Genomic DNA, 20,253 nt, shown 5'->3' with positions numbered 1-20,253 from the left:
CTTTTGGCGTGGATTTTTGACTTCTGAGAAGGGATAATTGTTTTTTGCGCTCTCATATTTGTCAAAATTCGGTTTAGATAAGTTTCATTCAAATCACACTTGAGATAAGACGTTATTTATTTATTTATTTTATTAATTTATTTAGCTAATATAGCTAATTGTTTATACACCAAACAAATTTAATCAAAACATACATAGAATATAAAAAAAGTCTTTATTCCATATAAGAAACCCGAATATTATTATACAAATTCCCACCTCCGTACATTATATTCCCCCATACTCAAGTTGCCTCTATTTCTAGTATTAAATATATATATATATATATATATATATATATATATATATATATATATATATATATATATATATATATATATATATATATATATATATATATATATATATATATAGCAATATAATATAATATGTATTGCTATAAAAAGTCTTTCTATGAACGACTGATTGAATTTGGAGGGGGGGGGGGGGGAGAATGGCAGATGGTTCCCTTGAATTTGTCCAGAAAAATGCCATGTCATTTAATGAAATACTATGAATCATAATGAAATCAAAATATTTAAAAAAACGATCATTGATTACCAAACTTTTGCACCACCCCCCCCCCTGGAAAAAATTGAAATTACGTCCGCGATATTTGTGTAAGCATCTGGGAAGTTTAACGGGCTTGCCGCTATTGCAACCCTAAGACCTATATTTAAAAGGTGTGGCGCATAAACAAGAACATATAAAATTTAAATATATTTACAGCTTATTTGACCGGAAATAATATACATTCACTTGGTTAAGAGTATCAAATTAATTATTTAATTAATTGGATAAGATAAAAAATTAATGTTTTGTTCAATTTAACAGTAATATTAGATTATTTTATTGCTTAAGATTGTACATAAAATTAATTATTTACAAGCAATGATTTTTCCATAAAACAATAATTCAGCTCAAAAATTAAATCGTCTTTTCTTTTTAAATAAAGTCATAAAAAAATGGATCGTTGCTTTAGAACTACTAATAAAAAAATAACTAAAAAACGATCAAAGATATAAATCGAAAGTTTCCAAACATGTTTTATATGATACAATATTTTATCGTCATGTAATTATAATAAATCGTTATTGCTCTGTTCAAACTCCCAAACTAATAGTATATAGAATAAATCTGAATTGTAGATCTAACTAAAACGATGATTTTTTTATTAACAATTCAGATTAAACCAAACAACTACAACAAAAAACATGTTTTTTAATGTGCAAATGGAAACCATTAACCACTGTCACTTTTTTTAAATTTACTTGATTAGATAACTATTTATTGAGAAAAAATAATTTTAAGAATTGAAAAGAGATTAGTTCCCAGTTTAAATCAACCTAATTCAACTTAATACAAAAATGTAAAATAAAACCAATGAAATATTGTGCCAACCAGTAGAAATGTCAATTAACAATACAAAAACAATGTTAGAACTGAACTTGTTCCAAGATCTTGGGTTCTCAGTGTTTCTATAAAATGATGATGCAAGACCACAGTTTTAAAATATATTCTCGTAATGATAATAATGTATACATTTTGAATGTCACGAAACTGGTTGAAGTGTAGGATCTAATGAGTTCCCAAATAATTTTAGAATAGTTGTGTTTATTTTAGATGTATGCATATTAGTAATAGGATGAGTTTTTAAGAAATAAGGAATTAATTATTATAATACAATAATTAAAATAAGATTGATTAATTAAGATGTATTATAATTGTTTTCAACCGTCAGATGTCAGATTCGGTTTATACAATAAATTATATAATATTTATAATAACGGTCGTAACCTCATAAATATTTACATATCGCCATTATATTTTCGCTTGGTCGAAATTGTGAATTTTGTGTATGCAATTAAAAGTTAATCTCGGTTAAAACTCGCTCTCGCTACGATTATGTGTTTCGAATCGTGCGAATTTTTGACGATCGAACTTTCAGAGCAGCGAAATTATACATCTATAGTGGTATTAGAAAGTAGAAATTATTCGTCTTGTTGTTGAGACTTTTTTACGAGCGAACCACATTATGAACTTTTACCGGTATGTAATGCTGATTGACCGTTTCTATTTTTTTAATACATGCATATATAATAATCGCAATGATTAATCACTTTACAAACATACTCAAATAAAATCTAACGATGTAAAAACAAACAAAAACAGTACGCAAGGACGTCGGACCTAGCGTCAGTCTACGCGCTATATTTGACGCAACCATACTAGAAATTGTAGGATACTTCCTAAAAATTGAGTAGTTGCTACAGAAGACACAAAGGAAATTTCTCAGAAATATATACAAAAGCAGTGAACGTCACAACTTCCACTTGTTATCCAAAACACAAGTATTCCATATGTGTTTTTTTAGTAAGAAAATAAACGGCATTTATAAATGGATTGAAAATAGTATGTGATTTTAAACAATAATAAAGTAGGTATAAAACACTTTTTCACAGATAAATTTTACATCAAATTAAAATAAATAAACTAACATTTTTTCGAAATTCACTTTATTTGTTAGTAGATATAAAGTTAGAGGCATGACTTGATAATCATGGACACTTGAAAACTGTTTTGAACATGCATACATAATATGTGATGGATATGTAGCGTAGCTAGGGGGGGGGGGCAAAAGGCCTGCCATATTGAGGACATGCATTAAGCTACAGTTTTCAGAAAGGTCATTTTTGTATTAGATAATTTTAGGGGCACAAACTCTAGCTACGCCACTGGATTTATGTATATAAAAATATGTAAAAAATGTACTTCAATTTTTACAATAAAACATATATATGCCTTCACTTTTTCCAATGATATTTTTTTTGGATACCCGACATTTTTAAACAAGATGGCGGATAAAGCTGGCTAACAAACAAGGTATATTTTTATAGAAAAGTTTGATGGCAATCTGATTATGGCAGTGAATTTTGAGTCGCGTCATGAGTTCCAATTGCAGTAGACAGTATTTATGAAGAAAGCTAAATAACCTTTCACCAACAGGTCTTTTTTTGCCGCCTGCTACATGAAAACGACAGTTTTGAGAGTATTTCGCGCAATGATTAAAATTTAATTACATTTTAATGAAAAATTTTAATAAAAAAAGTTTTCACTTGTACTGGTACATTTGTTAAAATTATTTTATCGATGATTTTCAATCTACGAGTCGCGTAAAATCGAAATTGAAACCTAATTATCTTTCAACTACTTACACTTTTATTTTAATTTAAAAAAAAAGAGATTTACGTAGAAATTTAATAGCAACTTCAGTCATTAATGGAAGAACAGAGCCAACGTATATCAAATTAAATTGATTATAATATCTCTTAGTAACATCGTAAAAATAATCTAGTGTCATTTTACGAACTTCATGTGACAACATTCAGAACCTTTTTAGCTCTATTCATAGAAAAATCGTAATATTTTTTAAAAATAGATAAGCATTCATTCATTTTTGCGGGAAAAAAAAGATAGATTCTACCCGCTCCGTTGATTACCATCAGCGAACATTACGGGTAGACCTACCTGACCCGGCGGCTTAGGATCGTCATTTGAGGAAGGGGGACAGGTGGAAGCATTTGCCTCTCGCCCTTGAATTTGCCTAGAAAAAATGTGTGTCATTTAATGAAATACTCTGAATCCTGATGAAATCGAAATATTAAAAATTATGACCACTGACTTCCCGAATAAAGCTGAAATGTCCTTGATTCCAAACCAAAAAATTTTGGGTAATCCCTAAAAAAACAGTCTCGAATCTATCCCAAAAGTATTTTTAAAACATGTTATTTCAGTGAAATCATATCTGAATACATTTTAACCGGTAGATATATATTTTTAGTATGAAAACATCATTTATCTGACAGGTGCTAGTAAAATTTTATGATTTAAACTTTTCTATACGTAGTAATATACACATTTACATAATTATCATTATTTATTTACATGCGGTATAAATATGTTACAGTGAATGTGTATTCTTAACTTATATTTTCCCTAGTGCAGTCCAAATACATTACTAGCGAAAATATAATTTAAGTAAGAGGCGCTAGTGAAATTATATGCTGCTCTAAAATGTCTTTGAAACTCAATTTAACAGTTGCGAAAGGTACATTTGCTGTTCAAACCCAAACCAAACCTACGTAATAAAAGTTCTAATACTAATTTTAGTTTTAAAATTTTCATTTGGTCAAATCCAAAATAATAATCTCTCAGGGGTAAATAAGAGGAAGAAGAAATACAGATTGACGTCGCATCTCGCATATTGCTTCATAGTTTGCCTACATTTACATATTACACAATGTTTTTAAAATATGATAGCTATTCTAACCGATATTTTCTAATATGATAGTATATGTTAAAGTATATTCTAACCGAATTTTAGTCAATAGGAAGGCACAAAAACAATTATCACTTCTCAGAAGTCAAAAATCCAAGTCAAAAGCAATAAAATCGTGTTGGTGCCGTTGCAGTGGAAACGCTAGGTAACGAGCGCTTTTGATGTGGATTTTTGACTTCTGAGAAGGAATAATTGTATTTTGCGCTCTACTATTAGTCAAAATTCGGTTTAGATATGCATCATTTGATTCTTACTCATAAGTCATAATATGAACGTTAGATAATCCAGCGTTTCCACTGCAACGGCACGATTTTATTGCTTTTGACGTGGATTCTAAACAGAGAAAGTGCATGAAATACTATGAATCTTAATGCAATGGAAATATTAAAAAATTACCACTGACTGGCCAACTTTTGCCACCCCGTCCCCTCCGAAAAAAGCTGAAATGATGTCTCTGCGTCAGTTTAATGTTAATAGTATCTAAGTTTAAGTGATTCTCAAATATATTTATTTCGTATTGAGAGGTTGTTAGTTGTTATTAATTATGCGTACAAATAACATATGATATTATAAGTCAACTAGATACAATATATGAAAATCTCGTATTCAATTAAAATATATTTTATTGAAAATAAAGATAGTAGTAATGACAAGCTATAATTTTATTGGAATATATTTAGTTTCGTGGAGAACATTTGCTCGATTATAGTGAAAACAATAGCACTGTGGTTAATTTAAGAGAAGACGTTCCAAATTTAGAGAAACTATTTATTCGTAGTGATTAATAGTACCCGTATTTTTTTTAAGATTTAAAAAATATTTCAAGTTAAGTAGACATTACAAGAAAAATACATTAAGAATGTAATTAGCTAATCGGTTTATTTTTATTGATTTCTTCTGACTACGTATACTATTTTTTACACATATAATCACAGAGAACGAATTGCCATTTTCATGTATTATATCTAGTATAATTCCACTTACTACGATTTTGGATATTGTGTTAAAAACAATCTTGTGATAAATTTTATCAGAAAAGATCGAAAGGTTGACTATATTTACACTAAAAATCAGCGACTACTGGATTTCGAATCGATAAAGATACATAATAAAAAATTCTTTTGTTACAAATATAAATATTAGGTTGCTAGAAAGATATCTGCGGCTTACGAGATTACCTTAATCGGAAAAAAAAACACTATTAGAATCGAAACGTTATATTTTTTCCGGTTGACCAAATCTCGAAATGCACTTTGGCAGAAAATTGGTGGTTCAAGATAAGAAGTTGTCAAAATACATAAACAAGTACATTATATCAGTTTGCATTTTTTTAGGTCCGAGTTAAGTGAGTTAAAAATTATAACGTGTAATACTTTTACCAAATTATATATTCTTCACATTTTTCAATAATTATTATACATGATCATTTTTCCTAGTTGACAATGGTATAGTGTTGTTATTGCTGTAATGCTTAAGATTGGTACAACTGGTCAATCTGTGATTATCATTATCAATTTAGAGCCAACTTGTTTGGTTGGGCTCGCAACATTGTCAGATGTCAACACAACAAACCAAATGTGCCCTCCACCGCTGCTCTGTCGTTATTCCCGCTTCGTTCGTCACTCTGAATACCTTCGTGTCCTACATACAATTACATAGATTCGTTGAGTCATTCAAGGGGTGTTCAATGATCTGATTAACAGTTTTTGGTGCGAGCGAGATATTTTATAAGATATTTCTACAATAAATAATTTATTGTCCATTTACATATATTTATAAATATTATATTTTTTTTAATTCACATGATTGTCCTATATTTTTATTCCGATGTGTGCTATATTGATTCTAACTATTTTATATTACTTCTGACCCTGAATAATATAATTATGACCATTCATTATATTAATTCTGATCGTTCTATATTACTATTTTGACCGTATGCCATTTTTGTTCTAACCATTTGATATTTATTCTCACCCTGAATAATATAATTACGATCAGACTTTTAAAATTCTGATCGAGATTTGATTTTTATTCTGACCAAAAGTTGATTTAAATTCTGATCATTTAATTTGTTGACCAAAAAAAAATACAATCTTAATAATAAAATACATAGTTGTTTTTTTTTTGAAATAATTTTATTTCAATAAATAAATCAACACAAAAAGGACAATCCCGAAAAAGGTTTCACATTTTATCTATAAATATTGTATTTTTTAAAGGATATAATTAAATCGAAATATTTAATTTCATTCAATAAATACATACTAACTTAAAACCTTGACCGAGCATCGTATTATTGCTGACCTTAATTACAAAACCGTGTTTTAAACTGATAAATACCGAAATATCATGATACTAAGTTATTGCCAAGCAACACAAACAATTTTTCGAATACTGTATTCATTCAAAAAAATATAGAACTATCAATCTTTATCGAGTCGGCACAATGGACTATCCATGATCATTTTAAGATCGACTTTTGGGCCAACCAAATCTCTGATATTATTATAACCGTATTTAATCATAGTAGGCCTTTCCAGAGAAAGACCCCAAGCTATTACGTTAACGTCTTCAGGCAAACCCATCGGTAATAACATTTCAGGTCGGAAGACTCCAGAATTTCCGACTTCGATCCATTTTTTCAGACCTAAAAATTATGTAATTTAATAAATTTAATTAAACAGAGATGACGTATTACATATAATTATACTACCTTCATGATAACAGAAAATTTCCATACTAGGCTCGGTGTATGGATTATACGCTGGTTTAAATTGCATTTTATGGAATCCGAGACGACTGAAGAAATCATGCAGTGTCTCAATAAGATCGGCAAGACTTAAACCTCGATCGGCTATTACGCCTTCGACTTGATGGAACTCGGCTAAATGAGTGGCATCTAGTGTTTCATTTCTGAATACTTTATCTATACTAAAGTATTTTTTTGGCGTGAATTGTTCTTGCTGAGCTAAAGCATATAACATTCTAGCACTAACTGCCGTCGTGTGAGTCCTAAGCAAATTTTTCTGAGCTTCTTCTATTTTCCATTCATAGCCGTAGCCCTATGAAAGATATTATGTATGAATAATTGATCCTTTAATAAATAATCAATATTTTAAGAACATACTTGTGAGCCGTAACCTCCTTTACTATGTACTTTTTTGACCCTTTCTAAATATTCCATGGGAAACTTGAAAGATAAGAGCGGATCCAGCATGAAGAAGGTATCGTGAGCATCTCTAGCAGGATGCTGCTGTGGCTGGAAGAGTGCGTCAAAGTTCCAGAATGAACTCTCCACATAATTATTCGTCGGCATTTCTGAGAAACCCATTTCGAAAAATATCTGCCTGAATTCGTTACGAACGTTGAGCAACGGGTGAAGAAAACCAGGCTCAGGTGATACACCTAAAATTATGATAACATATAATATAATAATATCAAGTTGCTGTGTAGCTTGAATGACTTTTAGATAATTTTAACTCTTAGTGGTCCAATGTAACAACATTGGTTTTCATGACTAAAGAACTATATAGTTTGTAATGCTTATCGAATTCAATCATGTAATTTTTTTTAGTATACTCATAGTAATATATTGCAATAGATATTTTTTTATCATTTCTTTTTAAGTAAAAAACAAAAAAAAACATTTTCAAACAACATAGCTGTATACTTTTTTTACTGTCTAGATTTTTATATTATGTGGAATTATTGCAGTTATACTGTGATTCTCCTGCAAGTTTCAACGACTGCGTTGGATTGAACAATCCATACTCGTCACATAAGATCAAGCTATTTAAGTCTGCACATGATTGAAGGTCATCTATGTATGTATAACATTTTAATTTTCATTAATATTTGCGAGAAGAGCGATATGTAGTCTAATAGAAAAAACTACAGTTGACTAAAAGTTTTCAATTATAATAAATCATACCCAACGCGTTGAAGTTATATTCCTTGAACTTCTGATCTTTCCATGAACCGCTCATCAACATCGCTGTCGTCAAATCGGTTTCTAACTTAGTGACGGTGGTCATAAACTCTTTTCCTTTCTTCAATAAGAAACTTTTGATGACCATCTCTTGGATCAATTTTCGTTTTTTATATTCATTTCTAACACTATCTGGAAGATCAGCATCTAAACCTTTGTGAATAGATGATAAATGCTCAGGAACAACATCGGCTATAGAATCTACTTTCCGTTTAACTAAAGGCGCTCCACCGCTTTTATCGAGCACTATCCATCCAGAAGACATTGCTTTACTAAAACCAACTTTTGCATTGGGTACTTTCTATAATATACAATTTGGTGATTATTATTTATGAATATGAATTAATAAGGCATTAAACAAACCTTCATTATAACCGCTTGCTCAATTCCTTCCGTAGGTACAGAGTTATATACGAGAGCTTCATAGCTACCATTATTCATAACGTCTTTTCCTTCGTCGCTCAATACCCATTTTTTGGTGGTTACAGTTTCTGACGCGATCAACTCGCCCAGAGCTTCTATGCTCTTCACGGCGCCTACGATCTTCTGGTGGTCTTCATTAAAGGATGATGCAAGTTCTAGTGTATCCACATCTCCACGCTTATCCAACCAGTCCAATATTTTCTCAACCAAATCGGAGGCCATAGCTTAAAATTGGATATTAAACAATGATTCATTCATAAAACGCGCAACAGATCGTAGATTGTTTTATAACCTATCTTTATATGCAAGGCCACAGGACACACTTGTAAACGTCAAGCAATTGCCAACTCGGTTAGTGTTGCCATTGCACAAATTATTTTTTTGCCAAATATTCTATTATCCTTTTATGGAAATATTTCTAAAGAAAAAATATACCCTTTTTCGGCATTGACAATTCTAAAATTATCGTAATTTTTTTTGACCACATATCAAAAATTTCTTTGATTTACATTTATTTTTTAATTATTGCAGATATAACTTAAAATATATACACTGTTTTTTTATAAATTATTATTCTGTTTAGGTTGTTCTTATTACTTATATAAAGTATTGGTTTATCAATAATTTGTTATGACCAAATTTTAGGACGTTATGGCTGCATATCTATAGCTAATCTATGTTTATCAATTGATCATTATATAATAATAAAAAAAAACCCTTAAGTTATGAGGACTTCGTGATGGTTTAATGATCCAAATGAATGCTTAACAATTTATTTTATTCATACTTTGGCGACGGGATGGTGACGGGTGGTAATCAGACACAGATTGATCCGCTACAGTAGTAATTTATTGCGATATGAAGTTGTTACATGTTAGTAAATAAACGGGGCGCGAGCGCGCGATGGCACGCGTCCGAATGCGCCGGAGATTGCTAGCCGAGAGAGAAAAAACCGTCACCAGACTTAAAAAGTTACCAGAGTGCCGCCAATTTTTGATCATAATAAAAATCTATATAAAAATAGCCCCAACAATACCATTTCAAACTTTTTTGCGTTTAATAGTCCCATTTGTTCATTGTCACTGTGTGCGATTGTCTCTATGTTCAGTTGTCAAATGTTCAATTGTCATGTAACCGGTATATATTTAGTAAGTTGACCTTGAATAAAAAATACAAAATGACCTTTTTTATTCCGGCAGTAACTTCACCTCCCTTAGACAAAAATTCTGAATTTTTGAACAAACATTTCCATTACAGAAAATTGTTTTTAGCTCCCGAGCCAATAGTTCTGTTTAAAATCGCTATCTAAAACGCTGTATTTGTGTTACTAAATTATCGTAAATGAGTAATCAAAATAATAACAGGGCCAAATAATAAAATATTCAACCCTTTATCTGCTAATTTAATTTTAGTAAAATTCAAATTTAATTATCTTCTAGCATCTCAAATAATACAACTACTGGAATATCATGTCGTTTCTGAATCTTTAATTAATATGTATGATATTTTTTTCATAAGTCTTTAATATAAAATTATCTTATTGCATATTAAGTTTAAACAATTAATTATGTTGTGGAGGCCGATTCAATTGGCAAAAATGGAGCTAGACTGGCAGCACCAATGTGGAGCAGCAATGGAAAGACTTATTAACTATAATACATAACACAAACTTCAACTACAAAATAAATCATCTGCATAAGCTAGCCTGTGTCTAATTGCCAATCCGTCACCACACATTTGTTAGTGTTGATGTAGTAAATGTACTTATTTACAAATAATAACATAAAATATATCATCTGGTTTGGTACTTTATTTATAAAAATATAACATAAAAAATATGTTTCAAACATTAAAAAGATAAACAATGCATCGTTTGAAAACTGACTTATTCATACAAACAATAGCATCTATAGCTGTAAACTATTAATAAATTTTGAAAGCACGTTAAAATAATGATTATCGATATTGCACATATTTAAATGATATCAATATTGCACATGTTTATGGTTCTCCAATGTTATATTTTTATGATTTCAACCCATTCTTTCCTCTGAGGTGCTTTCGGCATGTTTGTAGTGCGATAAGCTAGCCATGTCGACGAAGAGCCGCCCCCTTTGATGAAAGTCAAGTCATCAGCAATTATGAATTTGGATATGTCTTATAAGAATGTGTTTATATTTGAATGCCTTTCCACATTTTTCACATTCAAAATTATGAACATTGTTATGAGTATTCATTGTATGCTGTAAAAGATATCTTCTAGTTTTGAATACTTTTCCACATATTTTACATTCAAAATCACGAACTTCGCTATGAGATTCAGTATGTCTTGAAAGATCTCTTTTGGCTTTGAATGCTTTTCCACATGTTTCACATTCAAAGTCACGAACATCGCTATGAGTTTGCATATGTTGTAAAAGATATCTGTTAGTTTTGAATACCTTTCCACATTTATCACAGTTAAAATCACAAATATCGCTATGCAATTTTGTATGTGTTGAAAATACTCTTTTGATTTTGAATGCTTTTCTACTTTTTTTACATTCAAACACATGTGCGTCACTATGAAATTGTTTATGTCTCACAAGAATGTGTTTATATTTAAATGTTTTTCCACATTTTTCACACTCAAAGTCACGAACATTATTATGAGTTTTCATATGTTGCGAAAGATATCTTTTAGTTGTAAATACTTTTCCACAGTTTTCACATGCAAAGTCAAGAACGTCACTATGAGATTCGGTATGTCTTGAAAGATCACCTTTGGCTTTGAATGCTTTTCCACATTTTTCACATTCAAAGTCACGAACCTCACTATGAGTTTGCATATGTTGTGAAAGATATCTTTTAGTTTTGAATACTTTTCCACATGTTTCGCAGTCAAAGGTATGAGTATCTTTATGAAATTGATTATGTCTTACAAGAATGTGTTTATATTTAAATGTTTTCCCACATTTTTCACATTCAAAGTCACGAACATTATGAGTTTTCATATGTTGTGAAAGATACCTTTTAGTTAAGAATACCTTTCCACATTTTTCACATTCAAAGTCACGAACATCTCTATGAGATTCAATATGTCTTGAGAGATCCCTTTTGGTTTTGAATGCTTTTCCACAATTATCACATTCAAAATCACGAACATCGCTATGAGTTTGCATATGCTGTGAAAGATAGTGTTTTACTTTGAATAGTTTTCCACACAAGCTACACTCAAATTTATTATAATCATTATTCATAAGTTTAACCCTAGTAGATTTTTCTGTTTCAGGTTTCTAAAAATTAAATTTTAATCATCAGATGACTTGTAAATATAGAAATATGTCAAAATCGAAAACTATTTGATTATTACTTTGGAGATGTAAATTTGGTGGGATAAAACGTCTACATCGATAGTATTCATCTTAAGTATGTCTTTCACATCGTGCGTTTCTGAAACCGTATCATAATCAATAATTGAAATATATTAAAATATAACAGTATACATTATTAAATATGTCTAACCTATTTCGAGCCTGTCATCTACGTCGTCTATGGATGTATATTTGCTGCTGTCATATTCGCATTTTACATTTAAGAACTTTAAAAGAAAATAGTATTTTAAATCACATACATTAACAAGTGTTGCAAGTTACGTTTCATTACCTCGGCTTTACATTGAATCGTGTTGACTAGTACAACTGTTTTTATGTCATTTTCGATGTCAGCTTCTGCAAAGGTGAATATCTTAATAAGTAGTTAAATGTTATTTAATGTTTTGTTTCCAAAAAAAAAACAAATATAATTTTGATGGAGAAATAATATAAATTAAAAAACAATCCCTTAAAGCTAGATGTTCCCAAAGTGTACGCCACGGCGCCCAATTTTTAATGAGTAACTTTGCTATTTTTCAAAAAATTACTCGTTAAAAATTGCCATATAGCACCTTGGGAAAACACGGACTTGCAAGGCTACCGAGAGTCGAAAAAGTTTGGAAATCACAGATTTAAATAATTATATTTTGAGCATATACAGAAAATAATACCGATTTTGATAGACGTCATTGTAACTGGTCGCCTAAATGACAGATCTTTTCATAACAAACATTCAGTCCAAATACGACGAATTATCAAGCATGGCGGAAAATAGGGAAATTAAAAAGGATTTCACAAATATAAATTTTAAATATAAATAATAGTTTCCAATCCACATTGGGGGTTACATGATAAATGATAAATATTTTTCCGCTTATTTTCCCCTGAGAGATGAGTCGGTATAGTTTGTATTTTTAACTTGACCTAATGAAGGTTCTAAAACTATAATTAGTTTTAGAATTTTTTATTAAATCAAGTTGGGTTTGGTAAATTTGTGTAGATTAGGTTTGGACTTGAACAGCGAATGGACGTTTCGCAACTGTCATATTGAGTTTCACAGATATTTTAGAGCAGTATATAATATCACTAAGGCCATCAGTTAAATTATATTTTCGCTAGTAGAAATATACATATATCTCTGGTGAAAATGTTTTTGAACTTCATTAGGGAAAATATAATTTTTCTGAAAAATACACATTCACTGTAACATGTATACGTTGCATGTAAATAAAGTTGAAATAATATCATTTTACTACTACCTGCCAGATAAATTATAATTAAACTGGTAAAATATATATCTAGTGGTGAAAATGTATTCCGGTATAATTTTACTGAAATGACCTTGAAGGATAAACCGAGAACGGGAAAGTTGGCCAGTCAGTGGTCGTTTTTTTTTAATATTTCGATTTCATTGATTCTTAATATTTCATAACATGACATGCATTTTTCTGCCCAAATTCAAATGGTAAATGCCCCATCTACTCCCTTTCCCAAATGACGTCTCTGACAAATAGGTAGCGTGTAAGCTGTAATATATTGAACCACAAATAGCTTAAAATGCATTTTGTAATGTACGAGTAAAAACACCAAACTAGTGTTCAACTTCTGTAGGAACATTTGTAATTTAATTGCAATTGGTTAAATAACGTACAAACTATGTATTATTTTAACAATTTGTATTTCTTTTTAAATTGTATTTTATAACTATAACAAATTGATACAATATATACAGTAATTGAGGCAATTTAATTTCTATAAATTACTATTATAGAGTATGTTACAAAAATGTATTGTTTTTATTTTAATGTGGCCGAATTCATACACAAAAATGCAGAAGATTCGTCTATATATATATATATATATTTTTTTCTGTTTCAAAACACCAATATTTTAATGCTTTTACACATTTCTTTACGTTTAAAGTTACGAGCATCGCTGAGTTCTGATATGCGCTAAAAGTGTGGGTTTAATTTTGAAAGCTTTTCCACATTTATCACATTCAAAATCATGACCCTCGTTATGAATTCTCATATGTTGTGAAATGTATTTTCTAGTTTTAAATACTTTTCCACATTTTTCACATTCAAAGTTAACTACTTCACTATGAATTTTCATATGACCTATAATATTGGATTTTGTTTTAAATGCTTTACCACATTTTTTACATTCAAAGTCACGGACATTGTTATGAGTATGCATATGATTAGAAAGACTGTATTTACTTTTGAATGTTTTTCCACATTTTTCACATTCAAAGCCACGAACATCACTATGAGTCTGCATATGTTGTGAAAGCAAGAAGCTGTTTTTGAATTCTTTTTTACATTTATCACATTCAAAGTCACGAACATCGCTATGAAATTTCGTATGCTCTGAAAGTCTACTTTTAAATTTAAAATCTTTTCCACATTTATCACATTCAAAGCCACGAATATCACTATGAGTCTGCATATGTTGTGAAAGAGAGATTCTGTGTTTGAATTCTTTTCTACATTTATCACATTTAAAGTCACGAACATCGCTATGAACTTTCATATGCTCTGAAAGTCTACTTTTAAATTTAAAAGCTTTTCCACATTTATTACATTCATTCAAGTCCCGAACTTTATTGTGGGTTAGCATATGTCGTGATAATATTGATTTTATTTTAAAGACTTTTCCGCATTTACTACACTCAAATTTATAAAAATCATCAGGAATACTTTGAACTCCGTTAGATGTTTCTCTTTCAGGTTTCTAAAATTTAAATTTTATTTGTTAGATAAGTTTTAAATATTAAAATACATAGGAACCGAAATCTATGACTATTACTATGTTGGCTTCGTAAATTCGGTGAGATAAAACATCAACACTGATAATATTCGCCTTAAGTATATCTTTGACATCATGTGTTTCTGAAAACATATAATAATTGAAATATGTTTAAATGTAACAGCATTATTATCAAGTATATCTAACCTATTTCAAACATGTCATCTACGTCGTCTTTGTATATATCATCGTTGCTATCGTATTCGCCTTTTACATATAAATACTAGAAAAAACAGTATTTAAAACACATGCATTAACAAGTGTTGCATATTACGTTTTATTACCTCAACTTTACATTGAATCATGTCAACGGAAGCAAAAGTATTTTTGTTGTTTTCTGTAGTAGAAACTGCAAAGATGAATACATAATTAACTCTGAATTATAAATATGTATGATGTTACGTTTCCAACTGAGCATAAATAAATTTTACGGATAAGTTATATTAACATTAATTAGCTGAAACGCTAAACGTTAAAACTTTTTATTAATTTTAATTTTAAATAATAAAAACAAAATAATACCGTTTTTAATAGACGTCATTTTTGCTTCGAAAGCGAGTTGACAGTTATTTTCATAACAAACGTTTGGTCCAAATACGACGAATTGTCAAACATGACGGAAATCGAAAAATTAAAAACACTTGAGATTCATATCGATTAATAATAAAAGTTTTTAATTAAATTCAAATAATTTATACTTAAAATTATAACAACCAATTTTTTTTTCTGATCGTTTAATGATATTAACCAGCTTTTTTTTACTCATACAAGTTACTCACACGTCAATTATTTTAGGATATAATGAAAGGGTAATAATGATACAATGTATTTTTTATTTTTCTAACAAAGACTATCACAAATATTAAGTATATATTTTTCCAAAGCAATATAAATTTCAACATTAAAACGTTTTCTTATTTTATTATAATATTGAAAATGTATTATGAAACATTTTTAATATCTTTACTTTTCTTTAGGATGAAGAGTTAATGTTTAATGTTGTGATATTTATTTTATTCGCAACTTTTAAAAAAATATTCTGCGAAGAAATAGAATAAGAAAACGAAACTTATTATTTATACTCAAATACGTTGGCTCTCCCAAGGCAAAATTTTGGCTAGATTATTTGAGCTTCAATCAAAGCATGCCCGAACTCCCGAAGATTACATCAGGTCGATCAAAATTGGGAACATGACTGATGTATTTGAGCATATGTATGAACCAAATTAAAAACATATTGACATACTCCAATAAAAACTAGAGGGGCTCACAAATAAGTATCGAGATCATCAGGAACATTTTTAAGTGATTGATATACACCTAGGCAATCAAGTAGATGTCGTCTAATTTTTTTTCTGTCTTGCACATGTAAACATATTTAAATAAATAAAAATAAATAAAAATTACCATCTCTTTATTAATCATAATTTTAAATACATAATAGTTTAAAAAACAGAAGGACTACTACCTAGTTATATTACATTATTTATCCCAATCTAAGTTATTACCTTAGTTTATTATTATGGCATAGCTACTGTTTATAGAGAAAATGTTTGTAAAAATTATTTGCGAGCACTTTTTATATGTTTACTTGTGTTGTACTGAGGAATTCATAGTTAATAATAAAAAAAACATGAAGTAAAAAGTATTTAATAATTAAAATGCCCACACGTACAGAATTAAAACATATAAATTGGAAATGTGTACTGGCTCTGTAATATTTATATGTATTATTCAAATAATTCGATAATTTTGAAACTTGGATGGAATTTTGAAAATTCGATAATATTTTGATGGAATTTTGAAAATTCGATAATTTTAATTCAGGTACATGTTTTGAAACTTAGATGAATATTTAATTGCTTGTTTACTATATACACTTAAAAATTACATACAATTGTATACACAGTAGATTCACTTATAACTCTTAATAACTTATGCATTGCATAAAATTGTGAGAAAATCGTGTTATAGGAGAAATTTCCTCATATACCACAGATAATTTATAGTTTGTAGACGAATTGAAGAAAAAAAATCCTGGAAAAGGCTGAAATAGAGTCCCTAATGAGCTCATAAAATCTGGTCCCGCTGACTTTCTACATAGCCAACTATATTGATATCACGGACGGGAGGTAACTTTACTAACCTTATTATCCAATATTCTTAGTCAACAGGTATAAGTAATGCTCCCCGAACTAAAACCAATCACTACAAAAACCAAATTAATATTCTTTGTGGTTATATGAAAGTACAAAATATTCGTCTAAATATTTTTTATTTTAATATTTTCATATTTCAGATTCAAAGTCTTGAGTCACTAAATATATCTATGAGTTAACATATGCATTGAAAGTACAGATTTATATTTGAATGCTTTTGGACATTCTACACAATTATATTTACGTACATCACTATGAGTTTTAGCATGCTCTAAAAGAGCTCTTTTAATTTTAAATGCTTTTCCGCATATTTCACATTTAAAGTCACGAACATTATTATGAGTACGCATATGTGTAGAAATATCGTATTTACTTTTGAATGCTTTTCCACACTGTTCACATTCAAAATTACGAACGTCACTATGAATTTGAAAGTGTTTTGTAAGATTGGAGCTAGTTTTAAATGCTTTTCCGCATTTTTCACATTCAAAGTTACAAATATTGCTATGACTCTTCAAATGTCCAAGTATATTTGATTTCGATTTGAATGCTTTTCCACATTTATCACATTCAAAATTACGAACATTGCTGTGAGTTACATTAATATGTCCCGAAAGTAAGGTTTTAGTTTTGAATGTTTTGCTACATTTTTCACATTTAAATCCAAATATTTCTTTATGAATTTGCATATGCTCTTTAAGATTGGATTTTGTTTTGAATGCTTTACCACATTTTTCGCATTCAAAATCACGAACCTTTTTATGAATTTTCATATGTATAGAAATTCTATTTTTATTTTTAAATTGTTTTCCACATATATCGCATTCAAAGTCACGAACGTTACTATGGATTTGAATATGAGTTGAAAGAGAAGAGTTAGTTTTAAACGCTTTTCCACAAGTTTTACATTTAAAGTTATAAACATTGTTATGAGTAAGCATATGACTTGTTACATTGGATTTTGTTTTGAATGTTTTTCCACATTTATCACATTCAAAGTTACGAACATCGCTATGATATTGAATATGTAATAAAAGAAAGGATTTACGTTTGAATGTTTTTCTACATTTATCACATTCAAAGACAACTAAGTCACAAATATTTTCATGAGTAAATTTCTTATGTATAGAAAGATTGGATTTACTTTTGAATTTTTTTCCACATTTTTCACATTGATAGCCACGAACATTGCTATGAGTCTGCATATGTTTTGAAAGTGTGATTTTAAATTTGAATGCTTTTCCACATTTATCACAATCAAAGTCACGAACGTCGCTATGAATTTTCATATGTTCTGTAAATTTGCTTCTATATCTGAAAGCTTTTCCACACTCACGGCACTCATATTTGTAATAATCCTCATGCATACGTTGAACTCTGAAAGATGTTTCTACTCCAGGTTTCTAAAAATGAGATTGTATTCATCAGATGAGTTGTAAATATCAAAATACATGAAAATTAATATTTATTCGATTATTACTTTGTTATCGTTGTAAATTTGGTTAGATAAAACTTCCACACCTATAGTATTCTAAAATGTAAAATGTATTTGTTAGAATGATTGTTTAAATATGGAAATACTTATTTAAATATTACTTTGGTGGGTATTACGTCTACATTGATAGTATTCATTTTAAGTATATCTTTAACATCGTGCATTTCTGAAACCATACATAAAATAGGCAATAATTGATACATATTCAAATGTGACAGCTTACATTATTAAGTATATCTAACCTATTTCGAACATGTCGTCCATATCTTCTATGACTGTATGTTCGCTGCTGTCGTATTTGGGCTCTACATTTATGAACTATAAAAAATAAATATTTTAGATCACATGCATTAGTGTGGCATATTATGTTTCATTACCTCAACTTTACATCGTACCGTGTCAAATAATTCAACCGTTTCTAATTCTTTTTCGATGTCAGCCTCTACAAAAATAAATATTTTATTAAATAATAGAATTCAGTAAGATGTAAAATGTTTCGTTTCCTACTGAACAAAAATCATTTTGAATAAGTAATATTTGCTTAAAAGCAAACCCTTAAGGTTACTTTCTTCATTTTTATTGTAAAATATTACTAGAATCAGAAAACATAACATAATACCGATTTTGACAAATGCCATTGTAGTCAGCGTCAAGTTGACAGTTCCGATTATAATATAAGTTTAGTCCAAAGACCACGAATTATCGAGCATATCGGATAAATTAGAAAACGATCCATTATATCAAATAAATAATATTTTTTTTGTTATTTAATCGATTTTCTTCTTCCTTGGTAAATTTTTCAATAATAAGATATTGTGTTTTAATGACTAAAAAAATAGTAAGAGTTAAAAATATGTATTACATCACATTTACAGCTTAATTTGATTTGTTTTAATAATTAAATTTATTGGTGTTTTAATTTGCTAGAATTTTATTACAATTTTTTGAGTGTTATTAACAAGAAATAAATAAATACCACGCCGAATATAAGTAAAGCTATTCGAAACATTTTCAATGTATTTTTTTTCTCACTTGGTACTATTTGGCTAAATATACAGTACATATTTGTATTATTTATAATATACATATTCATACAACATGCCGTATAGCTTGCGACATGATTTGGTCAATTAGCCAATAACAATCGATAGATCAGTAGTTCGAGTGTATGATTTCATAATGTAATGTCGGGGATTCGAATCTCAGATTTCCCCACGATTCTTTTATTTTCTATTTTGACTGGGAGAACGGATTAAATTACTATTATTAGTTATAATTTCAATCGATCACCTCAAATTTTATGGATGATTATCGAGGTGATTAATTGCTATCCGTATCTTATATTAACGACTCCTAATTGCCGGAGAAATTATTATTGTTTAAACGTCATAGTATCAGCGTTATTATTCACAAGTAAAATAAATTTTATATATGTAAGGTGATCAGACGTATTCATTGAGTATTGCCCCCTCAAATTTTTTGTCCTCCTTTCTCCTCTTTTGCCCTTATTTGTCATCTTTTTGTCTTTCTTTCTCCTCATTGAACAAAAATTTCCAAATAGGTACTTTTTTGAGCTCATGTAGCAATTTCTCCTCAAATGACCTAGGAACAAAAATTTCTGAAATAACATTTTTTAGCTCCCA

General features: G+C 29.3%; 3 protein-coding genes across 3 annotated transcripts; all 3 read right to left on the bottom strand.

Annotated features, from left to right (window-relative positions):
• Positions 1-6,497: 6,497 nt before the first annotated feature.
• Positions 6,498-9,137, bottom strand: alpha-PheRS (phenylalanine--tRNA ligase alpha subunit). Its single transcript, XM_088205905.1, has 6 exons — positions 9,085-9,137; positions 8,733-9,016; positions 8,313-8,670; positions 7,509-7,786; positions 7,095-7,443; positions 6,498-7,028 (listed from the first exon to the last, which is right to left on the bottom strand). The coding sequence occupies exons 2-6, from the start codon at positions 9,012-9,014 to the stop codon at positions 6,805-6,807; spliced, it is 1,491 nt and encodes a 496-aa protein (XP_088062031.1). The 5' UTR covers positions 9,015-9,016; positions 9,085-9,137; the 3' UTR covers positions 6,498-6,804.
• A 1,445-nt stretch (positions 9,138-10,582) lies between these two features.
• On the bottom strand, positions 10,583-12,872 carry LOC148239437 (uncharacterized). The gene is made up of 5 exons (XM_088205919.1): positions 12,817-12,872; positions 12,438-12,502; positions 12,297-12,372; positions 12,145-12,224; positions 10,583-12,067 (listed from the first exon to the last, which is right to left on the bottom strand). The coding sequence occupies exons 1-5, from the start codon at positions 12,833-12,835 to the stop codon at positions 10,925-10,927; spliced, it is 1,383 nt and encodes a 460-aa protein (XP_088062045.1). The 5' UTR covers positions 12,836-12,872; the 3' UTR covers positions 10,583-10,924.
• Positions 12,873-14,846: 1,974 nt separating this feature from the next.
• LOC148239436 (uncharacterized) lies at positions 14,847-19,281 on the bottom strand. Its single transcript, XM_088205947.1, has 9 exons — positions 19,230-19,281; positions 18,988-19,052; positions 18,853-18,928; positions 18,712-18,776; positions 18,596-18,646; positions 18,260-18,518; positions 15,241-15,305; positions 15,104-15,179; positions 14,847-15,039 (listed from the first exon to the last, which is right to left on the bottom strand). The coding sequence occupies exons 1-9, from the start codon at positions 19,246-19,248 to the stop codon at positions 14,921-14,923; spliced, it is 795 nt and encodes a 264-aa protein (XP_088062073.1). The 5' UTR covers positions 19,249-19,281; the 3' UTR covers positions 14,847-14,920.
• Positions 19,282-20,253: the final 972 nt, after the last annotated feature.

This window comes from Plectrocnemia conspersa, unplaced genomic scaffold (genome assembly GCF_051122295.1).
Source record: "Plectrocnemia conspersa isolate PC_06_02 unplaced genomic scaffold, ASM5112229v1 ptg000001l, whole genome shotgun sequence".
NCBI lineage: Eukaryota > Metazoa > Arthropoda > Insecta > Trichoptera > Polycentropodidae > Plectrocnemia > Plectrocnemia conspersa.
The sequence above is the reverse complement of the archived record's forward strand: the minus strand, read 5'-3'. Positions and strand labels throughout refer to the sequence as shown.